Below are 20,070 nucleotides of genomic sequence, written 5' to 3'. Positions count from 1 at the left end.
TGGAAAAAATTGAACTGGCGCTGCGTTCGTTCCGTAAGTAGAATAGGGAAGGTGTAGGACATACAGCGTAAGCTTTTTGAAGAATACAGAAGTGCGGTTTCGGCAGAACCACTTGGAAGGCGATCATTTGTTTATATAAAGCATATACATTTACATTTTTTTCGAAAATGACCGATCGTTTCATTAGATAAGACTCTTATTCCTCGTCTGGTATCGTTTAAAGCCCTTTGAAGCCTCACTGAAACTGTAATTTGGACCTTCAACCGTCTGGAGTCCATTGAAGTCCACTATAAGGAGAATAATCCTGGAATGTTTTCATCAAAAACCTTAATTTCTTTTTGAAAGACATGAACATCTTGGATGACATGGGGGTGAGTAAATTATCAGGAAAATTTTATTTGAAAGTGAACTAATCCTTTAATAAGGTTATAAATATGGATATTTTTATTACAAAAATGTATCACTTCACTTTAGAAGGCTTTAAAGGATTAGTTCACTTTCAAATGAAAATTAACCCAAGCTTTACTCACCCTCAAGCCATCCTAGGTGTATATGACTTTCTTCATTCTGATGAACATAGAGATATTAATGAACATCCTGATGCATCCGAGCTTTATAACGGCAGTGAGAGGGATCAGCGAGTATGAGCTGAAGAAAACGCTTTCATCCACATCCATCCATCTAAATCAAAGCGATTAACAAGTTTATATATTTAACAAGCTTATTAAGTAAAATATCTAGCTTCCGCCAGACCGCCTTCAATATTCAACTTAAGAAGAAAATCGCTTACACTACGTCTACGCTCTATTCAACTTACGGAAAAAGCTTAACTGACACGATGCCAGTTTACTCTTTTTACGTAACTTGAATACGGAAGGCGGTCTGGCGGAAGCTAGATATTTTACTTCATAGCTTGTTAAATATGAATATTTCTCTTACACAAACGCATCACTTTGCTTCAGAAGGACTTTATTAACCCTCCGGAGCCGTGTGGAATATGTTTATGATGGATAGAGACGCTTTCTTCAGATATAGTGAGCGGGATCAATGAGTATGAGCATTGATCCCGCTCACTGCCATTATAAAGCTCAGATGCATCAGGATATTTAATAACATATCTCTGATTGTGTTCATCAGAAGTCATATACACATAGGATGGCTTGAGGGTGAGTAAATCTTGGGCTAATTTTCATTTGAAAGTGAACTTAATCCTTTATTAACCCCCTGGAGCCGTATGGATTACTTTTATGATGGATGGATGCACTTTTTTTTTAAATCTTGGGTATCATTCACTCCCATTATAAAGCCTGGAAGAGCCAGGATATTTTTTAATATAACTCCGATTGTGTTTGGCTGAAAGAAAAAAAGTCATATACACCTAGGATGGCTTGAGGATGAGATAATTTTCATTTTTGGGTGAACTACCCCTTTAATGTCGTTTTAAAAAGTTAAGCTTTAGCTAACTGGCCAAAGTTCTTGAAAGAATAGGAAGCGTGAACTATCAGATGTTATTTTTACTGTAAATGAAAGTGGCTTTCGAGAGAAAACATTTACTGAGATTTAGCAACACTCTCAGTCTGAGTAATGCTGAGCTGTGATCCGTGAAGTCATACCTGCCCTGTAGACGTGACTGTCCCTCCTTTAGCAAACACACATCACACACATACCTGTTCTGATCCCTCCCTGCCCGCAGTCACCCTTTCCACCCCTTCCCTCCTCGTACATTACAGGCATTCTTTCTGCTGACCTCCATTCATTGCTCACTGCCTTCCGCTCCTGTTCTGCTCTTTTCACGAGAATGTCACTGTTCTCTTCCCATTATTAGGTTCATGACTGAATATTTACCACCTCAGTGGCACTACCGCAGTGAGAACATGAAGCAAGAACGGCAGGAAAACATTAACACGGAAAAATGTGGACTTGGTTTTCCATCATGTTTCTAGAAATAACTAACCTTTTCTTAACAGTGTAGACTTCAAACATTGGCTAAGGGCCAAAATTGTTCCCTATGCATACCAATGGATTTAATTTGGCTTCCAGCATGAGTAATCCCAAACTACATATCCTTTCTATAGGAGAACAAGATTGTATGTCTTTTGTCATTGAGGAATCTAAAAGATTATTGAACTTTAAAGGTATAGTTCACTTTTTAGTTGTTTCTTCTCACAAAAAAAGCACCAAAAAAGTATCACACAAGTAGTCTGTATGGCTCACTCACCATATTTCAAATCTTCAGGAGTTGATATGATAGCTTTGATTAAGGAACATACTGAAATTTAAGTTGTTATTGCCTGAAGATCTTGATATTGGCCGTACACTCTTAAAAATAATGGTTTCAAAAGGTGTGTTTTGGCAGTGATGCCATAGATGAACCATTTTTGTTTCCCCAAAGAACCTTGCAGTTATCAGTTCTTCAAAGAACCATTTTTTCTTAGTTTTAATAATCTAAAGAACCTTATCCATTATAAAGAACCTTTTGTGGAATGGAAAGATTCCAAGGTTCTTTATGGAACCATCAATGGCAATAAAGAACCTTTACTTTTAAGAGGGTAGAGTTCATGAACAAATCATTCTTTTGAGTCAAAACTTTTCAGTGAATCAATTCATCTAGTTCACAGAAGTGCTGTGAATGTTTTGCTCATGAATTAGATTGGTCCGGTTATCATTTCTCCCAAAATCGCTTTCAAAAAAGTCAATTCACTCAGTGGCCAAAGCCTATTTTCAAAGTCTCTGGGCAGACAAAGTCTGTCTGAATGGGGAAATACTGAAATCTCAAAAAACTGCTGGCCAAACTCACATTTAAAAATAACATATAAAATCGGCAATAAAATCTTAAACGTTAGTGTTAATGTTAGTGTTAAAAAAAGCATATATTTCAATTTCAAATTTTTAAGTGTACAAATAATGACTTTATTTGATTATACTTACAATTTAAGGCAGCAACTGAGCTTAAGTTTTTAAGTTGAATTAGGGCAAGTTTTTTTTTTTTTTTTTTAGCTTTACTCACCCTCAAGCCATCCAGTAGGCTATATTACTTTTTTATTCTTTCTGATGGAGCACAATCTGAGTTATATTACATTTACATTTACATTTATGCATTTGGCAGACTCTTTTATGCCATGCTCTAACCACTGAGCTACAGGAAAGCTTCTGGAAAATAAATATCCTGACGTGTCCAAGCTTTATAATGGCAGTGAGTGGGATCAACGAGTATGAAGCTCAAGAAAGTGCATCCATTCCTCATAACTGTACTCCACATCGCTCCAGGGGGTTAATAAAGGCCTCCTGAAGTGAAGCGAATCCATATTTAACAAATTATAAAATAAAATATCTAGATGAAAGTGTTATGCTTCTTGCAGTTCAAAACACTATCGCTACGTCCTACACCTTCCCTATTCAACTTATGAAAAAGCTTAACTGATGCAACGTCAATTATGCTTTTTCTGTAAGCTGAATACAGAAGGTGGTCTAGCCGAAGCTAGATATTTTACTTCATTTTACTATTGTTAACTATGGATATTTGTCTTACATAAATGCATCACTTCGCTTCAGAAGGCCTTTATTAACCACCCGGAGCCTGTGGAGTACGTTTATAATGGATGGATGCACTTTCTTGAGCTCATACTCGTTGGTCCCGTTTACTGCCATTATAAAGCTCAGATGCATCAGGATATTTATTAATATAACTCCGATTGTGTTTATCAGAAAGAAGAAAGTCATATACAGGATGGCTTGAGGGTGAGTCAATCTTGGGGTAATTTTCCTTCAAAGTGAACTAATCCTTTAAATCTGAATTCGGAAAGGCACGGAAAAGGAATAGCGCATTCTACGGAGCCCCTAAAGGGACATGGTTAGGCTTGCAGTCGGGTACATTACTGTACATCAGATTTCACTTATCATGTGAAGATAGTAAGAAGAGATGACTGACAGGACAATGTCAGAGAGTTTGGTTCGCAAAATGTCCTGAGTATCTCTTTTATCTTGTAAAATGTGTGGCCAGTACCGACGCTCCCTACACACGGAGTATGCGAGATTGTAAATTGGAAACTGAAAGTAAAAAGTGAGCACGCATTCAAAGCTCCCTGATGAGCGAGAATGCCAAAGCATTGATTTATATTTGGGACACATCCCTAGCTACTACCATGGGAGTAGTAACTGCTATGGAAGAATGCTATACCTGGAGCCATACATAGGCATAGGGAGTCAATCCCAGTCTTTGCTGCATTGAAAAGAACAGACAGCACAGTCTTCAGAATTTACTTTGTCATTCAACTTACTGGGAGGGTATGGAGGATTTGTTCCCAGGCAATGGCTCCAGAAGTCAGGACAACAGTCGGACACGGTGCGGTTGCAGAACAGGTCGCAGTAACAGATGGTGTCCAGGTAAGGCACAGTGCACTGGTCATTTCGGCCGGGGCAGCAGCCTCCTCTCCTCTGGCAGTAGGAGCCAAAGGGGTCCCGGATCCCCCCGCGGTGCAACGGTCTGGCCAGTTCTCTCTTAGTGCGGGACTGAGTCCTCGCTGACATTCCCCCTTCCGACAGCAGGAGGAGCGCTGCAATGGCGGCCAGCATCAAGAGCTTCAACATTGCTTATCTGCCATAAAGAAATCAATACAGCAAAACATCAGCCATTAGGGTCAACTTTCAAATCAGAATTGAATTCAAAGCAACATTATGCTTCATCATGCTGCAAAAAAATGTGATATGATTACAAAAACAGCAAAAACAGAAACGACAGATACTGGAAACAGAACTTTGATGGAGTGTTAGGCAGAGCAATGCGATTCCTAATGGCGATCAATTGTTTTCTACTTTCCTGAAGCAGACTGAGCCAACAATCTGCAATATAAACAACACTGATAAACAGACGTTCCTCTTGTTCTTATTTTAATAATGCACTCATCCTGCAAATACAATAACAGCACAGCGGTAGATGAGCACAGATAGACAAGGTCAAAATATCATGATTTGGATGATCCACATGTTGAGGTGTGTCTATAGGAAGGGTGCGGTCATGTGACTCAGGCCTCAAGTTAATGTAGACGTCCATCAGTCTTTATTTACTTGCTAAACTGTCCAGGAAAGACTCACAGCAGTGACTACTGCTATGTAAATATAATCTTATTCATGGAGAGCATTTGATCTCTCTTGAGACATTGTGTCACGTTTATAATATTTGAGTTATGCGTAAACAGATATTTGCAGCACAGTTATCATGTCAAGATACTTGGCACCGCCACAGATCACATACTGAGCAGTACAGCACAAAAAAAATGTCTGTGAAAACTATAAAAACCCATTAATTAACCAAAACATTACATAATTCACTTGGAGTGTTTACATTTAAACAGAAATCTAGAAATGTGCTTCATATTTGATTCAACATGTTCCAGAGCTGTATGTAATTGCTTATTTATTGTGCAAAAATAATTGATATTTTGCGTTCATTACGCTAATCCGTTAAGTCACCTGGTTCTCTTGAAGAGAAATGAGGATTAAACTATAAAATGGTAGCTACTATAACTTTTCACTCGTTTAGTAAGATGTGCTTGTACTAAAATGTCAGTTTAAGATGTATGTCACTTTAAAAACAAATGATTTAAAAAGGAAAATGGACCCATTTATCTTCATAGGGCAAGAAAGGACAGAGAAGCTGACATGGTGGAAATAATCACTATCAAACTAATGCAGCCAAAACTTATCATTGTTAAGGAAACAGCAACTTCCTGTAGTCAAATCCAAGGCAGTTGCACAAACAGGGTAAGGCTGTCTTAATAAAGCTGTCCTTTTTGATATCAAGTAGCACATTTTTATTTATACACAAAATGGGTCTCACGAGAATATGCATTTGTATATTATATTATTTAAAAATGCGTTACATATCATGATGGATGGATGGATGGATGGATGTATAAAATTGTAAAATATTAATTTAAAATAAATAACTGATTTCTATTTTAAAAATATTTTAAAATGTAATTTATTCCTGTGATCAAAGCTGAATTTTCAGCATCATTACTCCAGTCTTCAGTGTCACATGATCCTTCAGAAATCATTCTAATATGCTGATTTGCTACTCAATTATTATTTTTTTACTGCTGAAAACAGTTTTTGCTGATAAATATTTTTGTGGAAACTGTGATATATATTTTTCAGGATTTTTTGATGATGAAAAGTTCAATGAACAGCATTTATTTGAAACAGAAATATAAATATTACTTCATTTCTGAAGGATCATGTGACACTGAAGACTGGAGTAATGATGCTGAAAATTCAGCTTTGCATCACAGGAATAAATTACATTTTAAAATGTATTAATATAGAAAACAGTTTTTTTAAATTGCAATAATATTTCACAATATTACCATATCTACCTTATCAAATGAATGCAGCCTTGGTGAGCAAACTAGACTTCTTTCAGAAACATAACAAATGACTTTAGAGTTAAGTAGCCTTTTTAAAAAAAAAACAAACAAAAAAAACATGTGATTGGGGCGCCCTTCCTCCTCTTCCTCATTTAATTGATTAAATTACTCCTCCTCACTTTCACTGATCCTCCTCCCTCAGAACAATGTCTTGAGATCACACATAATTGCGCTCAAGCTGCCGTTGTGGTCTCAGGTTAAAAAGAGCAGAGCCTTAACAAAGACGAGGAGGCGGCGAGCAAATTACAAAAAAAGCATCATTAATTACCCAATCAGCCCACCAGGCACAATGTCCCCCATACGGACAAAGAGCAGCCCCGGAAACAAAGTCCACTGCTGTGCAGTTTTCTGCATGACTGTGCCTTTAGCTGACCAGAGCTCAGCCTCAACACACACTGAAACATATGGCAGCAGTGTCGCAGTGGCATTTCAAAGACACTCTCATTGAGTGAAACAAATGCACGCTTGACTGCGTCGTCATGGCGATCACCCTGGAAAACATCAGTGATGATGTATCTACAGTGATGTGGATATTTTGGCTTTTGAGAGCTGCCTCATGCTCGCCTGTTTCTTCACAACGGGAGGGTAGCGTGTAGAGACGTGTTGACTTTTACATCACAAACAGCCCGTAGGACGCTGCTACTACACTCATTTCACCAAGACTTACATCAGTGCTTTTGATCACAACCAATGAGCAGATAAACAGAATATAGTATTATAGTCATATCTCCAAAATCACATACAGAGCAGACTAAGCAGTCTTGGATTTTTACATTACATTTACCTATGAAAATTAAGCTTGACTAGCTCCATTTATAAAATTAACAGAGTTAAATGTTACATTTAAGGTTGATATTTAGAATATTCCATTATGATTGTAGAATGACAAAAAATATATTTTCATGATTTGTCATCACAACATTTTTTCTTTTGTCAGATCAAATTAGATAATTGATGTGGTTCAGATAACATAATATCTTGAGTTTCTGTTGATTTAACCAATCACCTTCATTGTATTAGTTCAATTTTTTAAATTCAATGAACTCAAAATTTTAAGGCAACCGGGTAACTTACTTTTTTAAGTTAAACCAACGATTCTTTTTTACAATGCGGACTTTGAGAGCAGGTCAAAAAGCTTCCTTATACAGTATTAAATAACAGACAGATAGCAGGCGGAGGAGACTTTCTAGCAGTTTCCATGCATGATTCTTGAGCTGTCAATGGAGTTTAACGCTTCCATTGTAGCTTGAATCAGACGCCACATACTTCTGATTTACATGTATTACTGAATGCAGACACCTGTAAGGGATATTTGCTTTACACTTTACTTTGATGGTCCATTTTAGACATTCTACTAACTATAAGCATCTACATGTCAACTAGCTGTCATTAGAGTACTAGTAGACTGCCTGCTTAATATCTGCTAACACTTGATTTTGATGCTCCCAACAGACATTCGACTGACTAGATTCTTATTCTACTAACTTATTGAAATTATATGTTAAAGTATATGGCTTTGTACATCAGTAATGATTATTCTAAGGCTTTTCAATATAAGAATCATAATAAAGTACATAAACATATTAATATGCTACTAAACACTAACAAATACTAACAAAAAAATGATATAGGCTAGGCTTTAAGGTTGAAGACTGAAGTAGAATATTCTAGAATCAATAATAGTTGAAGTAAAATGACTAAAAATGCTTTTAATTTTATAACTTTAACTACTTTTACTTTATGAAACAAAATCCTTGCTACATGTAAAGAGAATAATGATTGTTGGATAGAGTCGTACACTCTGTCTGCTGCTCTTAACTACGCACCTGTCTGACATACTTGCATTAGAAAGGGAAGGAGGAGGTTACACAGAAAGCACGGGATTTAAATAGCTGGAGAGAAGAAAAAAAATCCCCCACCTTGTTTGGTGAAATAAAATCCTTGTTCTGGTTATATCCAGTGAACAAAATGTGAGCAGGTCTGTTTCAGCTACAGGTCAAAGTACTGAACACTCACTCTCTTCTGCCTCCTGTCTGGCCTCTAGTAATGAACGGATTTCCCCTCTCTATATAGAGCCCGGACAAGCCCTCCGACCCACCCCTCCTCCTTTTCCCTCCTTCTTTTACTTTCTGTCCCTCTTTATCCCTCCCACACACCCAGACACAACACACACACACACACAAACACAGAGCTACTTTAGGTTAAACTCCTTTCCTGGAGATTTTTGACTGCTTGTCAAACTTATCGTTCCATGCCACACTTTTCCTGTTGGTTAATTCAGTACGGGTCATTATGTTATCTGTCTCACACTGCTGTACCTCTCTTTTTTTATTTCTGTAGCAGTACACAGAGGTCATTTCAGAGGTACTTCCCTCACCACCTGCTGGTCAGTCAGATAACTACATTTATAATTCACATCAAAACTACACATCAACTGCTGGATTAGCTTCAATAAAGTTGAAAAATAAAGTGAAAAAACCCACATAAACATAAAATAAAATTGTTTAGAACTGGGGGAATTTCAGTGCTTATAATACTCCATAATATCAAGGGTTGGGATATATCCTGGGAACTGATCTTGATTACACAATTTAACACACATTTATGCAAATCTTGCAATTTACTTTACAACATGAGCTGACACGCCCTTTACAGCTTTGACAAGAGGATGCATTAAAAGCATACATTGACTACAGCATAATCAGTTATTAATATTTAGTTGGATCTCTCTTGTTGTTGCATGTGTTGGCCAAAACTTATGTTGCACAATTTGGCATGTTTCATTGCGTTATCATAAAACTATTGACTCCAAGCACAACTAGTAATACGAGTACAAAATCTTTAACATGGGAATTAACCTAGCATAGAATAGCTTGTTTTAGACGCCTCACACAAATCCACAACACCCCATCCCCAAAATGATGTCTTTGTCATGTCCCACCTCAGAGGTTGTGACCTTTTTGACTGAACCCAACAATTAAAATCATACAACAATCTACTGGACTGATGTTCAATTCATTGCATTAAAAATATTTTTAATTATTTAATTTTAAAAATGCAAGCAAGAGTGCATTGCAAGACTGTTACTGCATAATTTCCCCTACTAAAAAAACCTTATTATTTATTTATTTTATTTTATTATTTTTTTCTTAGGGTAAGGCTTCTTAAGGCAGGAACACACCAAGCCGGCGGTCAGTTTTTGTTCGTCGGCCGACTAAGTTTTCTCAGTGTGTTCCGCACAGAAGTTGGTCCTCGTCGCCTTTTTTTTGGCGCAGGCGCAGAACTGACGTGCTACTTGGCCGTCGGCTGTCGAGCGTTGGTTTGGTGTGTCAGGCCAACTTTGGACACAGACGCTGACGACGTGAGCCAACCCCGCAGTCTGCTTTCGTCACCACCAGTTCGTCGGCGTCTGCTTGGTGTGTTCCGGCCTTTAAGTTGTACCCCTAAAACAAAATATTTATTTTCAAAACTAAATATGGTTATATAAATATATGTATGTATATATACTTAATACATATATATGATATATTAAGCAGCAAGTGAACATTTTGTCCTCAAAGTTGATGTGTTAGAAGCAGGAAAAATGGGCAAGTGTAAGGATTGCTAGATGATTGGGTCAGAGCATCCCCAGAACTGCAGCTCTTGTGGGGTGTTCCTGGTCTGCAGTGGTCAGTATCTATCAAAAGTGGTCCAAGGAAGGAACAGTGGTGAACCGGCAACAGGGTCATGGGCGACCAAGGCTCATTGATGCATGTGTGAGCGAAGGCTGGCCGTGTGGCCCGATTCAACAGACGAGCTACTGTAGCTCAAGAAGTTAATGCTGGTTCTGATAGAAAGGTGTCAGAATACACAGTGCATCAGTTTGTTGCGTATGGGGCTGCATAGCTGCAGACCAGTCAGGGTGCCCATGCTGACCCCTGTCCACCGCCGAAAGCGCCAACAGTGGACACGTGAGCATCAGAGCTGGACCACAGAGCAATGGAAGAAGGTGGCCTGGCCTAATGAATCACGTTTTCTTGACACCAGGATGCACTATGGGAAGAAGGCAAGCCGGAATGGAATGGTTTGAGGAGCACAACAACGAGTTTGAGGTGCTGACTTGGAAAATTCCCCAGATCTCAATCCAATCAAGCATCTGTGGGATGTGCTGAACAAACAAGTCCGATCCATGGAGGCTCCACCTCGCAACTTACAGGACTTAAAGGATCTGCTGCTAACATCTTGGTGCCCGATACCACAGCACACCTTCAGGGGTCTAGAGGAGTCCATGCCTCGACGGGTCAGGGCTGTTTTGGCAGCAAAAGGGGAACCAACACGATATTAGGAAGGTGGTCATAATGTTATGCCTGATCAGTGTATACAGTACATATATATATACTGTATATATATATATTAGGGCTGTCAAAATAACACGTTAATTTCGATTAATTAATCTGAGAAAAAATAACACGTTAAAAAAAATAACGCAGATTAATCCATTCCGTATTGACCTTTGAACCTGGAGCCGTTCTCGTGCGCGCGAGCTCTCTGTCTTCAAAGTAAGCACCGTCTTTGCACTCTCTCTCTACCTCACACATAATGATCTAAATAAACTGACACAATGCTAAAAGTTCGTGAGACCGAATCCATGTTTCACGAGGCGCATTCGGAGAATGTTTTTCCTGAATAACCGCTGGGTGTGAATAGTGCTCAAAAGAACGTCACCTCATCTTCTCTGACAGGCGCCCAGCACGTGCAGCTGACATAAACCACACTTTCAGTAAACAAAAAGAAAATCCTATCCAGTGGTGAAGTGTTTTCTGTGTTGACAAATCTTTTGCGATGTCCTTATAACAGTCGCGATTCGCACACAACGCGTCAACGTCCGCTAATGTCCAATTCGCGACCTAATGACTCATTTGAACAGATTCATTTGAATGAATCATCTGTCTACACGGTCTATAATGAATCATTTACTCGAACAACTCTGAAATGAGAACATAAGTGTGCTTACCCCATTTAGCAAGAGTGGTTAGTAAAATTAGCCTTAATGATCCACAATATTTTCAGGTAATTTAAATGTCAATGTGTAGTAAATTAGGCCTACCTATAAAATCAGTTAGTTTAGACTGGAGTGAGGTGAAACCAGAACAAAGCAAGTTGTTGTTAGCTAGGTGCATTCAATTGTAAATGGTAGAAAATTATATTATTAGTTAATTTAACTTCTAAATGCTACTTTTTAATACTTTTCAGGTTAAGCAAAAAAGCATCTTCTCTTACAAAGCTATAAAATCACTTTTTTTTTTGTCTTTTTTTTTTGCAAAGAGGGCAAGAAAAAATTAAAGTGAGAGTGACCGGTACTTTATTGTCAGTATTGGGCTTGCAGATCATGTGGGTAGGGCACTTTTTACTGTTTGTGTGGATGACCATGTCTGTCACCACAGAAGACCATTTTTGACCCAGGAAAAACCCTGCATTGATTCATTTGAATTGAAATATTTAAATCTTTCCCAGCAAAAATTACGTATGCGATTAATTTAGATTAATTAATCACAGAGTATGTAATTAATTAGATTAAAAATTTTAATCAATTGACAGCCCTAAAATATATATATATATATATATATATATATATATATAGGTGGTCAGAGGGATGTGTATATATTATATATATATATTATATACACACACACACACACACATAACCATATACGTGTATGTGTGAACGCATATGGCCCAAATACAAATTTGTTTGACCTTTTGAGGCTGACGACCAACACCCTCTTTCGCTGACCATTGAAAATAAAAAAAAGCCCTTTTTTTGCACCCTATTCACAATTGTGAAGATTCCAAAAACAAACTTCAATCCACATCACAACTTTGCATGCATGCTCCCTCTTGTGACTACATGCACTGACCTACACTGGCGGTATTGTTTGACATACTCATGTGAGTCATATACAGTAACCTCCTACATATTTCTGTAATATTACATTAAAGCTGTTAGAATGAATGAGTCAGTTTAGGAGCCCACCACATATTTACATAGTCACAGATGTGAGCAAAGAAGCATGCATCCGCCTGTGCTGAGATAACCCTGAAGGTCCCTATTGGCACCCATTCCATTCATTAGCCTTTGCTATGAGTTACATGGAATGTGTGATTCAGAGACTATGCATAATGATTCACATAATGCACATGACACAAGACCTGTGTGTCAGAAATTGGATCGGTTTTCCATCAAGACTGAAAAATCAGTTCCCAAAAACTCTGCTGATAGTGCAAGTGTCAAAGAAAGTTGGTGAAGGGTCTGACATGTGTCCCACCGTAAAGTCATTCTGGGACAATATGTCTCCTTCAGCAGAAGACACCCACAAAAGACCCTCAGAACAGATGCAATGTGTCAGCATGACAACAGGCTCTCAATACTCCCCTTTGACAACTGCTCCTGTGTGTGTTTGTTGGCATGTCTAAGTGTTCAGTAGCCTATGAGAGCCCCAAATGAGTCAGAAATGACAGAAGCTCATGAAGCGGTTTCAACTACAAACTCAGATGCTTGTCGAATGGACAAAGTGTCCTGAATCATTCTCGTGGAAATATCCAAAGGAATTTGGCTTCAGTTAATGTGTCCCAAGAAACACTGCGCCCACAATTTTAGATCTTCATGTTCTAGATTTAAAGAGGAAAGAGAAAAACAAAATTTGCTGTTTGTTCTCAGTGATGGATATTCAATAAAATACATTCTCCTATCCCAGCTCAATGCAAGTCAACAATAAGAACACAGTTGTTTGGTTATTTGGTCGCTCTCAAATCATTTCTCTCTTGACTCAAGCAAATATGTGAGTTTGGGGATGGGACTATCCATTTGCCTGACCACTTATGGAAGTGTTTGGGGAAACCTGTTTGAAAACAGTCATTACTACCAATCCCTAATGACCCAGACTTCCCTTTAACTATGACACTATCACTGGAATATGCATTAGCTGAGGTTCTGCTATCACAGCTGTGCTAACAACTTAATAAAAAAGCAAAACTGCACAAAGTGCACACCTATCTCAGAGCGTCCTTTGTTCGGAAAGACACATTTGTGGCCTGTAGTCATGCATGACTTTATTACTTCAGAGTCACGACAAAGATAAGAGATTATGTATGACTCTCAGTTTCTCTTTGCCTGACTACTATTCTGGGTTTTTGACATTTACAGCTGCTTCCTGAACACCCGGTTTTGTTCCAAAATATACCCATTGTCAAAAAACTTTAGAGATGCCGCTGGAATTATATCACAATTTGGACCCAATCCTAGTGATCATTCAAAGAGTCCTTTTATAATCAAATAAGATCGGACCAAAATAAATAAATAAATAAATAAGCAAATGAACAAATATTATTGATTAGGCTATAAGTAAGCAATAAGGTTAGTGCTGTATCGTGAATAAGTCACGGCTGAAGGGAGTTGTTAGGCACGATGCGAAGCTTGTTAAAGCCAGAAATATGCATCAATGCAACTTTCATGAAATAAACTTTTTCTAAAAGCCTTCCTTCCGCCGGAAAAAAAACAGTCCCTGACCGTGAACAGCAACAGAAATTACATTTTCATGCCATTAGATGGCAGCAAAGACTGTCTTTATGAGTGTGTCAGTCAGTAGCGAAGACTTTTATATTGAAAAGACTGAATTTTTGTGAAAATGGAACAAGATGCAACAGTCAGTCACGGGAAAACCCCTTAAATGTTAAAAGGACAAGATGATACATCGGACATTTAAACAGATTTTTTTTATTATGAACATAGGACTGACCTGAAGGAAAATGCTAAATCTGAATGCAGGTGATAAACTCGCTCTCTCGATCTATTTTTCACAATACTCTTCTACAAAATACAGTAAGCTTCAATGAACAATATCAATTGAGAACAAACAGTTTACGTTGCTAAGAGTGGTTGCTAAGGGTGTTGTGTAGTGAAACACAGAACCGTTGGGTAAAGCGGTCATAGCCGTGTTTTATCGTGAATAAAACACAGCTATTGACCAATCAGAATCAAGGAGAGGAACTAACCATTTTATAACATTAAATAAACCACATAAACATTACCTGAGATTATCATTGCCATACTTTGTGTTGTTGTTCCAGCCGCGACGTCGGAAACCGTTTCTAAAATAGAATCATTGCGATTAACATGGAAAAGAAAACTTTTATCGCGTGTCAAGGCATCAGGATGCATCTGGTTAGGACACGATGTTAGAACCATTTCTCTCTCACACTCTCTCACTCATTTGACTTATCTTAGGGTGACCATATTTTGATTACAGAAAACCAGGACACTCGGCCCGGCAATGAGATACTCAAATGATACTCGAAATTTACTCAAAGATGCCTTATAATTTCAATACATTTGAAGTAGGCCTATGCCTCCTCTTTATGGATAGAAAATTGTTATATTACAAAATACTATCTATAACCAAAGACACAAATTCAGATAGGCTTCTCAGAGGTTACTCAACATGTTTTATTATGACAAGTTTCAAAAATAACGAATGAAGTAATGATGAATAATGTCTCTTCTGTATTAGAAAAATAATAAATAACTAAAAAAAATACCTCTGCTATATTAGCAATCCAAATTTAACAAAAATAGCTCTCACAAACTTACAAAAACTAACAAAAAATATCTCTATATTTTTAGTTTTCCTCTTCATCCTGTTTTTCTTCCTCATCCTCCTTGTTTGCCCATCTATATTTTGCTGTAGAGCTGATCTTTCCCAGCAGTTTTTTGTTACTTAACAAATAAGCATGAAAGTTAAAAACAAATTCATATAGGCCTGTCAGCTGTTTCATCGCAAGGTACAAAGGAAGAGCACAACAAGCTGAACTCATAGTAGACGATAGCACGAAGTATCTGTTATTCAGTTACAGACGACTGCACAAATCGTGCATACTAATGAAAACATTATAAACTGTTACCTAGAAGTAAACAACTGCAGTTTAGGCATAAGTCAGACGCAACGCTGAGAATATTTACCTTTATGGAATAATCCACTAATGTCTTTATACACAATGTGAACTAATATTTTCAGTTGCACGTGCATTATTAATATATGAATATTAACTCATTAATATTCATGTATGCTCCGCCTTCGGAAACTGAAAATCTCGTAACACCGGTCAATTTAATGGCCCAATGAAAAACAATGAAAACCAGGACATTTTCATCACTTTATAAAAAACAACCAGGACAGCCAGGACAGAACGTGAAAACAGGACATGTCCTGGGAAAACAGGACGTTTGGTCACCCTAACTTATCTTATTAAGCAAAAAAATAAGTAATGACCCAAAATCTTCATAGCCACACCCTAGTAACCAGTCTCAGCACCCTAGCAACCACCCCATAGACTTCTATTGAAAATTAGATGAGAGGGATATAAATGAATCAGAACATCATAGAGACACATGAGTTTGGTTCTTTTTATTTGGGGAGACATGCAGTCTGTTAGTTTAACTTGCTAACTGTCTAGCCACACCCCTTTTAGAGCACCCTAGCAACCTTGTAACTTTATGAATAAGTCATATTTCAGCACCAGAACATTATACAGACTTACAATTTGGCTCTCTTGCAGTTACATGCATCACTGCGGCATCTGCCCAGTGCCGAGTTTTGCCACTGCAAGCACCACCCACATTTTCTTCAGCAAATGTACATTCTAGTTATAGATGTTCCCTCTGAATACTTTGTGGACAAATTTGGGTTTGAACTCCACAATTGAGAATTTCATGATTCAGGCTTGATTGAGAAATCGTTTTATTAAAGAGCTGACATTTACAGGAATATCTGTGGAAAAAGTGTCACATGACCTATGCTGAGTCATTTTCTTCTTTTTTCAGCAGGCCCATCAATCAGCAGGTCAGTCTTTTTAATTGTCTGACTAGTTAAGGTTAAGCTCTTTTACACTCTCAACTGCACTTCTCAGTTTTTCCCTTTGATTCTACTTGTATGATTATTTTTACATACTTTCAACAGGCCTGCACCTGCTCTCAACCCGCTTTTCTTCCTTTTCTATAGCGTATAAGGCTTCATCAAGCTGGTATAGGGGCTCTGCACGGAGTCTTGAGTTGTACCCTCATTTGTCATCTTTGACAAATGAGGGTAGAACTGATTACTCAACATTTAGGCACACCTATGGCATCTTGTATTGCACAACAAGAGAGCAAGTTGTTTTCATTTTTATGCATTGCTTCAACAAGGCTGATGATCAAAGTATAATGGTGACTGTAATTAACACATGCTGAGACATGCTGCCATTTCCAGCATTGACTGTATGTGTGGTAACTCTTGCTTTATCTCGTTACTTCTGTCAGCTTAACCATCCTCTCTTTCTCATTTAAAGTGACAGTTCAGCCAAAAATTAGAATTCTGTCCTCGTTTACTCACCCATATGACTTCTGTGAAACACAAAAGGAGAATTTTTGAATAATAATAAAAAAAAAAATCTTAGTTTAAAAATATCAGTTTAAGCTGCTTTGCTGGTCTTAGTCTCATTAGACTGGTCAAGATGGTCTATTGGTTGGTCTTAGAGAAGGTTTTGGTAGTTTTCAGCTGGTCTAAACCAACTAAACATCAGTTTGGCTCAGGTTGGGAGACCATCTTAAACCAGCTGAGTAACTCAAGGGCTGTTTTCAACTAAAAATTCAACTAAAAATTTTTATGCGTTCTGGCCGTTCATACAGTATATACAACAATGGCTTTTGAGGGCCTAAAAATGCAAGTTTTGGAAAACGATGCCATTATTTTCTATACTGTAGGTGCATAGTTTTTCTTTACAAAGTGACATCGCCCCCTACTGGCCTGGCAGCATAATACAGCATTTTTGTCATTTTTGCAAATCCACGTGATCCGTGCAGATCCATTTTGACAACATTGTCATCTGTATGCGAAAAATGCAAAGGAAAAACTTTTCTGTTTTTAGTACATGGTTGTCGTGTAAATATGGAAGCTTGTTTCTGCCATGAAATAAAAAATAAAAACGGTAATTGCAACATTTTATCTCACAATTCTGACTTTTTTTCTCACAATTGCAAGTTTATATCTCACAATTCTGATTTTTTTTTTCTCAGAATTGCGAGATTTAAACAGAATTGCAAGTTATAAAGTCAGAATTGCGTGATATAAAGTCTCACTCAGTCTGCGAGTTTATATCTCAAAATTCTGACTGTAATTCGCAATTGCATGTTATAAAGTCAGAATTGCGAAATATAAACTCTGACTTTATATCTCACAATTCTGACTTTATAACATGCAATTCTGACTTTATATTACACAATCACAATTGCAAGATAAAAAGTCGCAATTACCTTTTTGCGAGCTTCCATATGTAAAAGTACCCTTAGTCTGGTTTATATATGTTGTTTTCAAAAGAGCTAATAAAAAACAGCAAAATATCTCATAACAGGAAATCTATTTCTGAACATTCTCTCAGCGGCTGATCCAAATAAAAATCACAAAATTTGAATGTACAATAGGTGGACACAATTCCTTTTAAGTCAACTAAAATGAGGGATGAAATCCAAAAAGCTAATCTCCCTCAGGACTCCTTCCTGAGGAGACCAAAGCAGAATCTCAGTGACCACAAAAACAAATCCTCCACTTTTTAGCCAAAGCAAGCAAAGCGTGGGGGCCCTCGAAAGACTTCACATGCTGCTGCTTTTACCGTCCAATCATATTAGTATTAGATTTGGAGAGTTGGGGTCTCAGGTGGTCAGAGGGGCCCACGGGGACTGTCCCAACTCCTGTTGTCCATCAGCGTGTGATCAATGTCTGTCACCCCAGTCCAAACATCCCCCACCCTGCCCTATATACATTGTTCAGATGGTCTTACTGTGCCTGATGACTAATTCATTTGCTCAGAAGTGCAAACACTAGATCAGAGAAAATATGCTGGCCTAGAGGTCATCATTAAAAGAATATACCGGGTTTAATTTAACCGGGCACTTTTTTCTGTTTGTCACATGTCCTCCTTTGTTTAGTTTTCCCGCCTTTAGTTAGTTGTCATGGTTTCTGATTTGATTAGTGTCCTTGTTTCAGGTGTGTCTTGTTTATTCCCTCATTAGTTCTTGTCTAAGTATTCCTGGGTTTTGTTCACTCTTTGTCCTGTCACTGTTTCTTGTGGATGCGTTTACCTGCCATTTGAGTTATTATTAAACCTTTGAGTTCTATTTGAAACCCGCTTCTCCTGCCTTCTCCTCCTATGGTCACATACCGTGACAGATGGCATGAGTCTGAAAACAAAATGATCTTACACACGCTGACTGACAGATCCGAAGCCTGTGCACAAAGACACCTCAGACAGCGCACAATCCCGATATACACACAGAATTACAGTATTTAAAAAAATCTGTCTTGCAGAGTATTCATGCAAACATTATGTTATTTCTTAAATGAACGTTTGGTTAACTGTTGGAGAAAAACATCTGATGTGTAACATTATATTAGATCCGTTTGGTACAGTAGGTCTTAATATATATGCTGTTTCATTACTGTTAATCAAACATTTGTGGAATCATGGGAAAAAAAAGTTTGGTAATACCACCAAATTTGGTATTAATCATATCTTAAAATCCCTGGTAATACCAGCATATTTAGGTCATAAGAGGATTAGGGCCAAGCAATAATAAAAAAATAAAACCATCTCGAGATTAAAGTTGTTAAAGTTGTTAAAAAAAGTCGAGATAAAATGTTGAGAATAAACTCATTAAATTACGAGAAAAAACTTGTTAAATTTCGAGAAAAAAGTTGAGAGTCAATGAGTTTATTCTCGTAATTTAATGACTTTATTTTCAACATTTTATCTCGACTTTTTTCTCGTAATTTAACGACTTTTTTCTCGTAATTGAATGACTTTATTCTCAACATTTTATCTCGACTTTTTCTCGAAATTTAACGAGTTTTTTTCTCGTAATTTAACGAGTTTATTCTTAACATTTTATTTCAACTTTTTCTTGAAATTTAACGAGTTTTTTCTCGTAATTTAACGAGTTTATTCTCAACATTTTATCTCGACTTTTTTTCTCGAAATTTAACGAGTTTTTTCTCGTAATTTAATGAATTTATTTTCAACATTTTATCTCAACCTTTTTCTCGAAATTTAACGAGTTTATTCTCAACATTTTATTTCGACTTTTTTCTCGAAATTTACTGACATTTTTCTCAATTTAACGAATTTGTTCTCGTAATTTAACAACTTTTTTCTCGTAATTTAATGACTTTATTCTCAACATTTTATCTCGACTTTTTTCTCGAAATTTAACAAGTTTTTTTCTTGTAATTTAACGAGTTTATTCTCAACATTTTATCTCAACTTTTTTTCTTGAAATTTAACGAGTTTTTTCTCGTAATTTAATGAGTTTATTCTCAACATTTTATCTTGACTTTTTTCTTGAAATTTAACGAGTTTTTTCTCGTAATTTAACGAGTTTATTCTCAACATTTTATCTCGACTTTTTTTCTTGAAATTTAACGAGTTTTTTCTCGTAATTTAATTACTTTATTCTCAACATTTTATCTCGACTTTTTTCTCGAAATTTAACGAGTTTTTTTCTCGTAATTTAACGAGTTTATTCTCAACATTTTATCTCGACTTTTTTTCTTGAAATTTAACGAGTTTTTTCTCGTAATTT

At 37.1% G+C, this 20,070-nt stretch overlaps 1 protein-coding gene across 1 annotated transcript in view; it reads right to left on the bottom strand.

Moving 5' to 3' along the window:
* Nucleotides 1-8,501, bottom strand: part of tinagl1 (tubulointerstitial nephritis antigen-like 1) — a 34,316-nt gene extending 25,815 nt beyond the window's left edge. The window contains exons 1-2 of the mRNA XM_048201607.1: nucleotides 8,345-8,501; nucleotides 4,278-4,594 (exon numbers count right to left, since the gene is read on the bottom strand). Of these exons, the coding sequence (XP_048057564.1) occupies nucleotides 4,278-4,587 (310 nt within the window). The 5' untranslated portion in view covers nucleotides 4,588-4,594; nucleotides 8,345-8,501. The remainder of the gene's footprint in view (nucleotides 1-4,277; nucleotides 4,595-8,344) is intronic.
* Between the last annotated feature and the right edge of the window lie 11,569 nt (nucleotides 8,502-20,070).

The sequence above is a fragment of the Megalobrama amblycephala genome, linkage group LG9 (genome assembly GCF_018812025.1).
Source record: "Megalobrama amblycephala isolate DHTTF-2021 linkage group LG9, ASM1881202v1, whole genome shotgun sequence".
Lineage (NCBI taxonomy): Eukaryota > Metazoa > Chordata > Actinopteri > Cypriniformes > Xenocyprididae > Megalobrama > Megalobrama amblycephala.
This window is presented reverse-complemented; position numbering and strand designations above follow the sequence as displayed.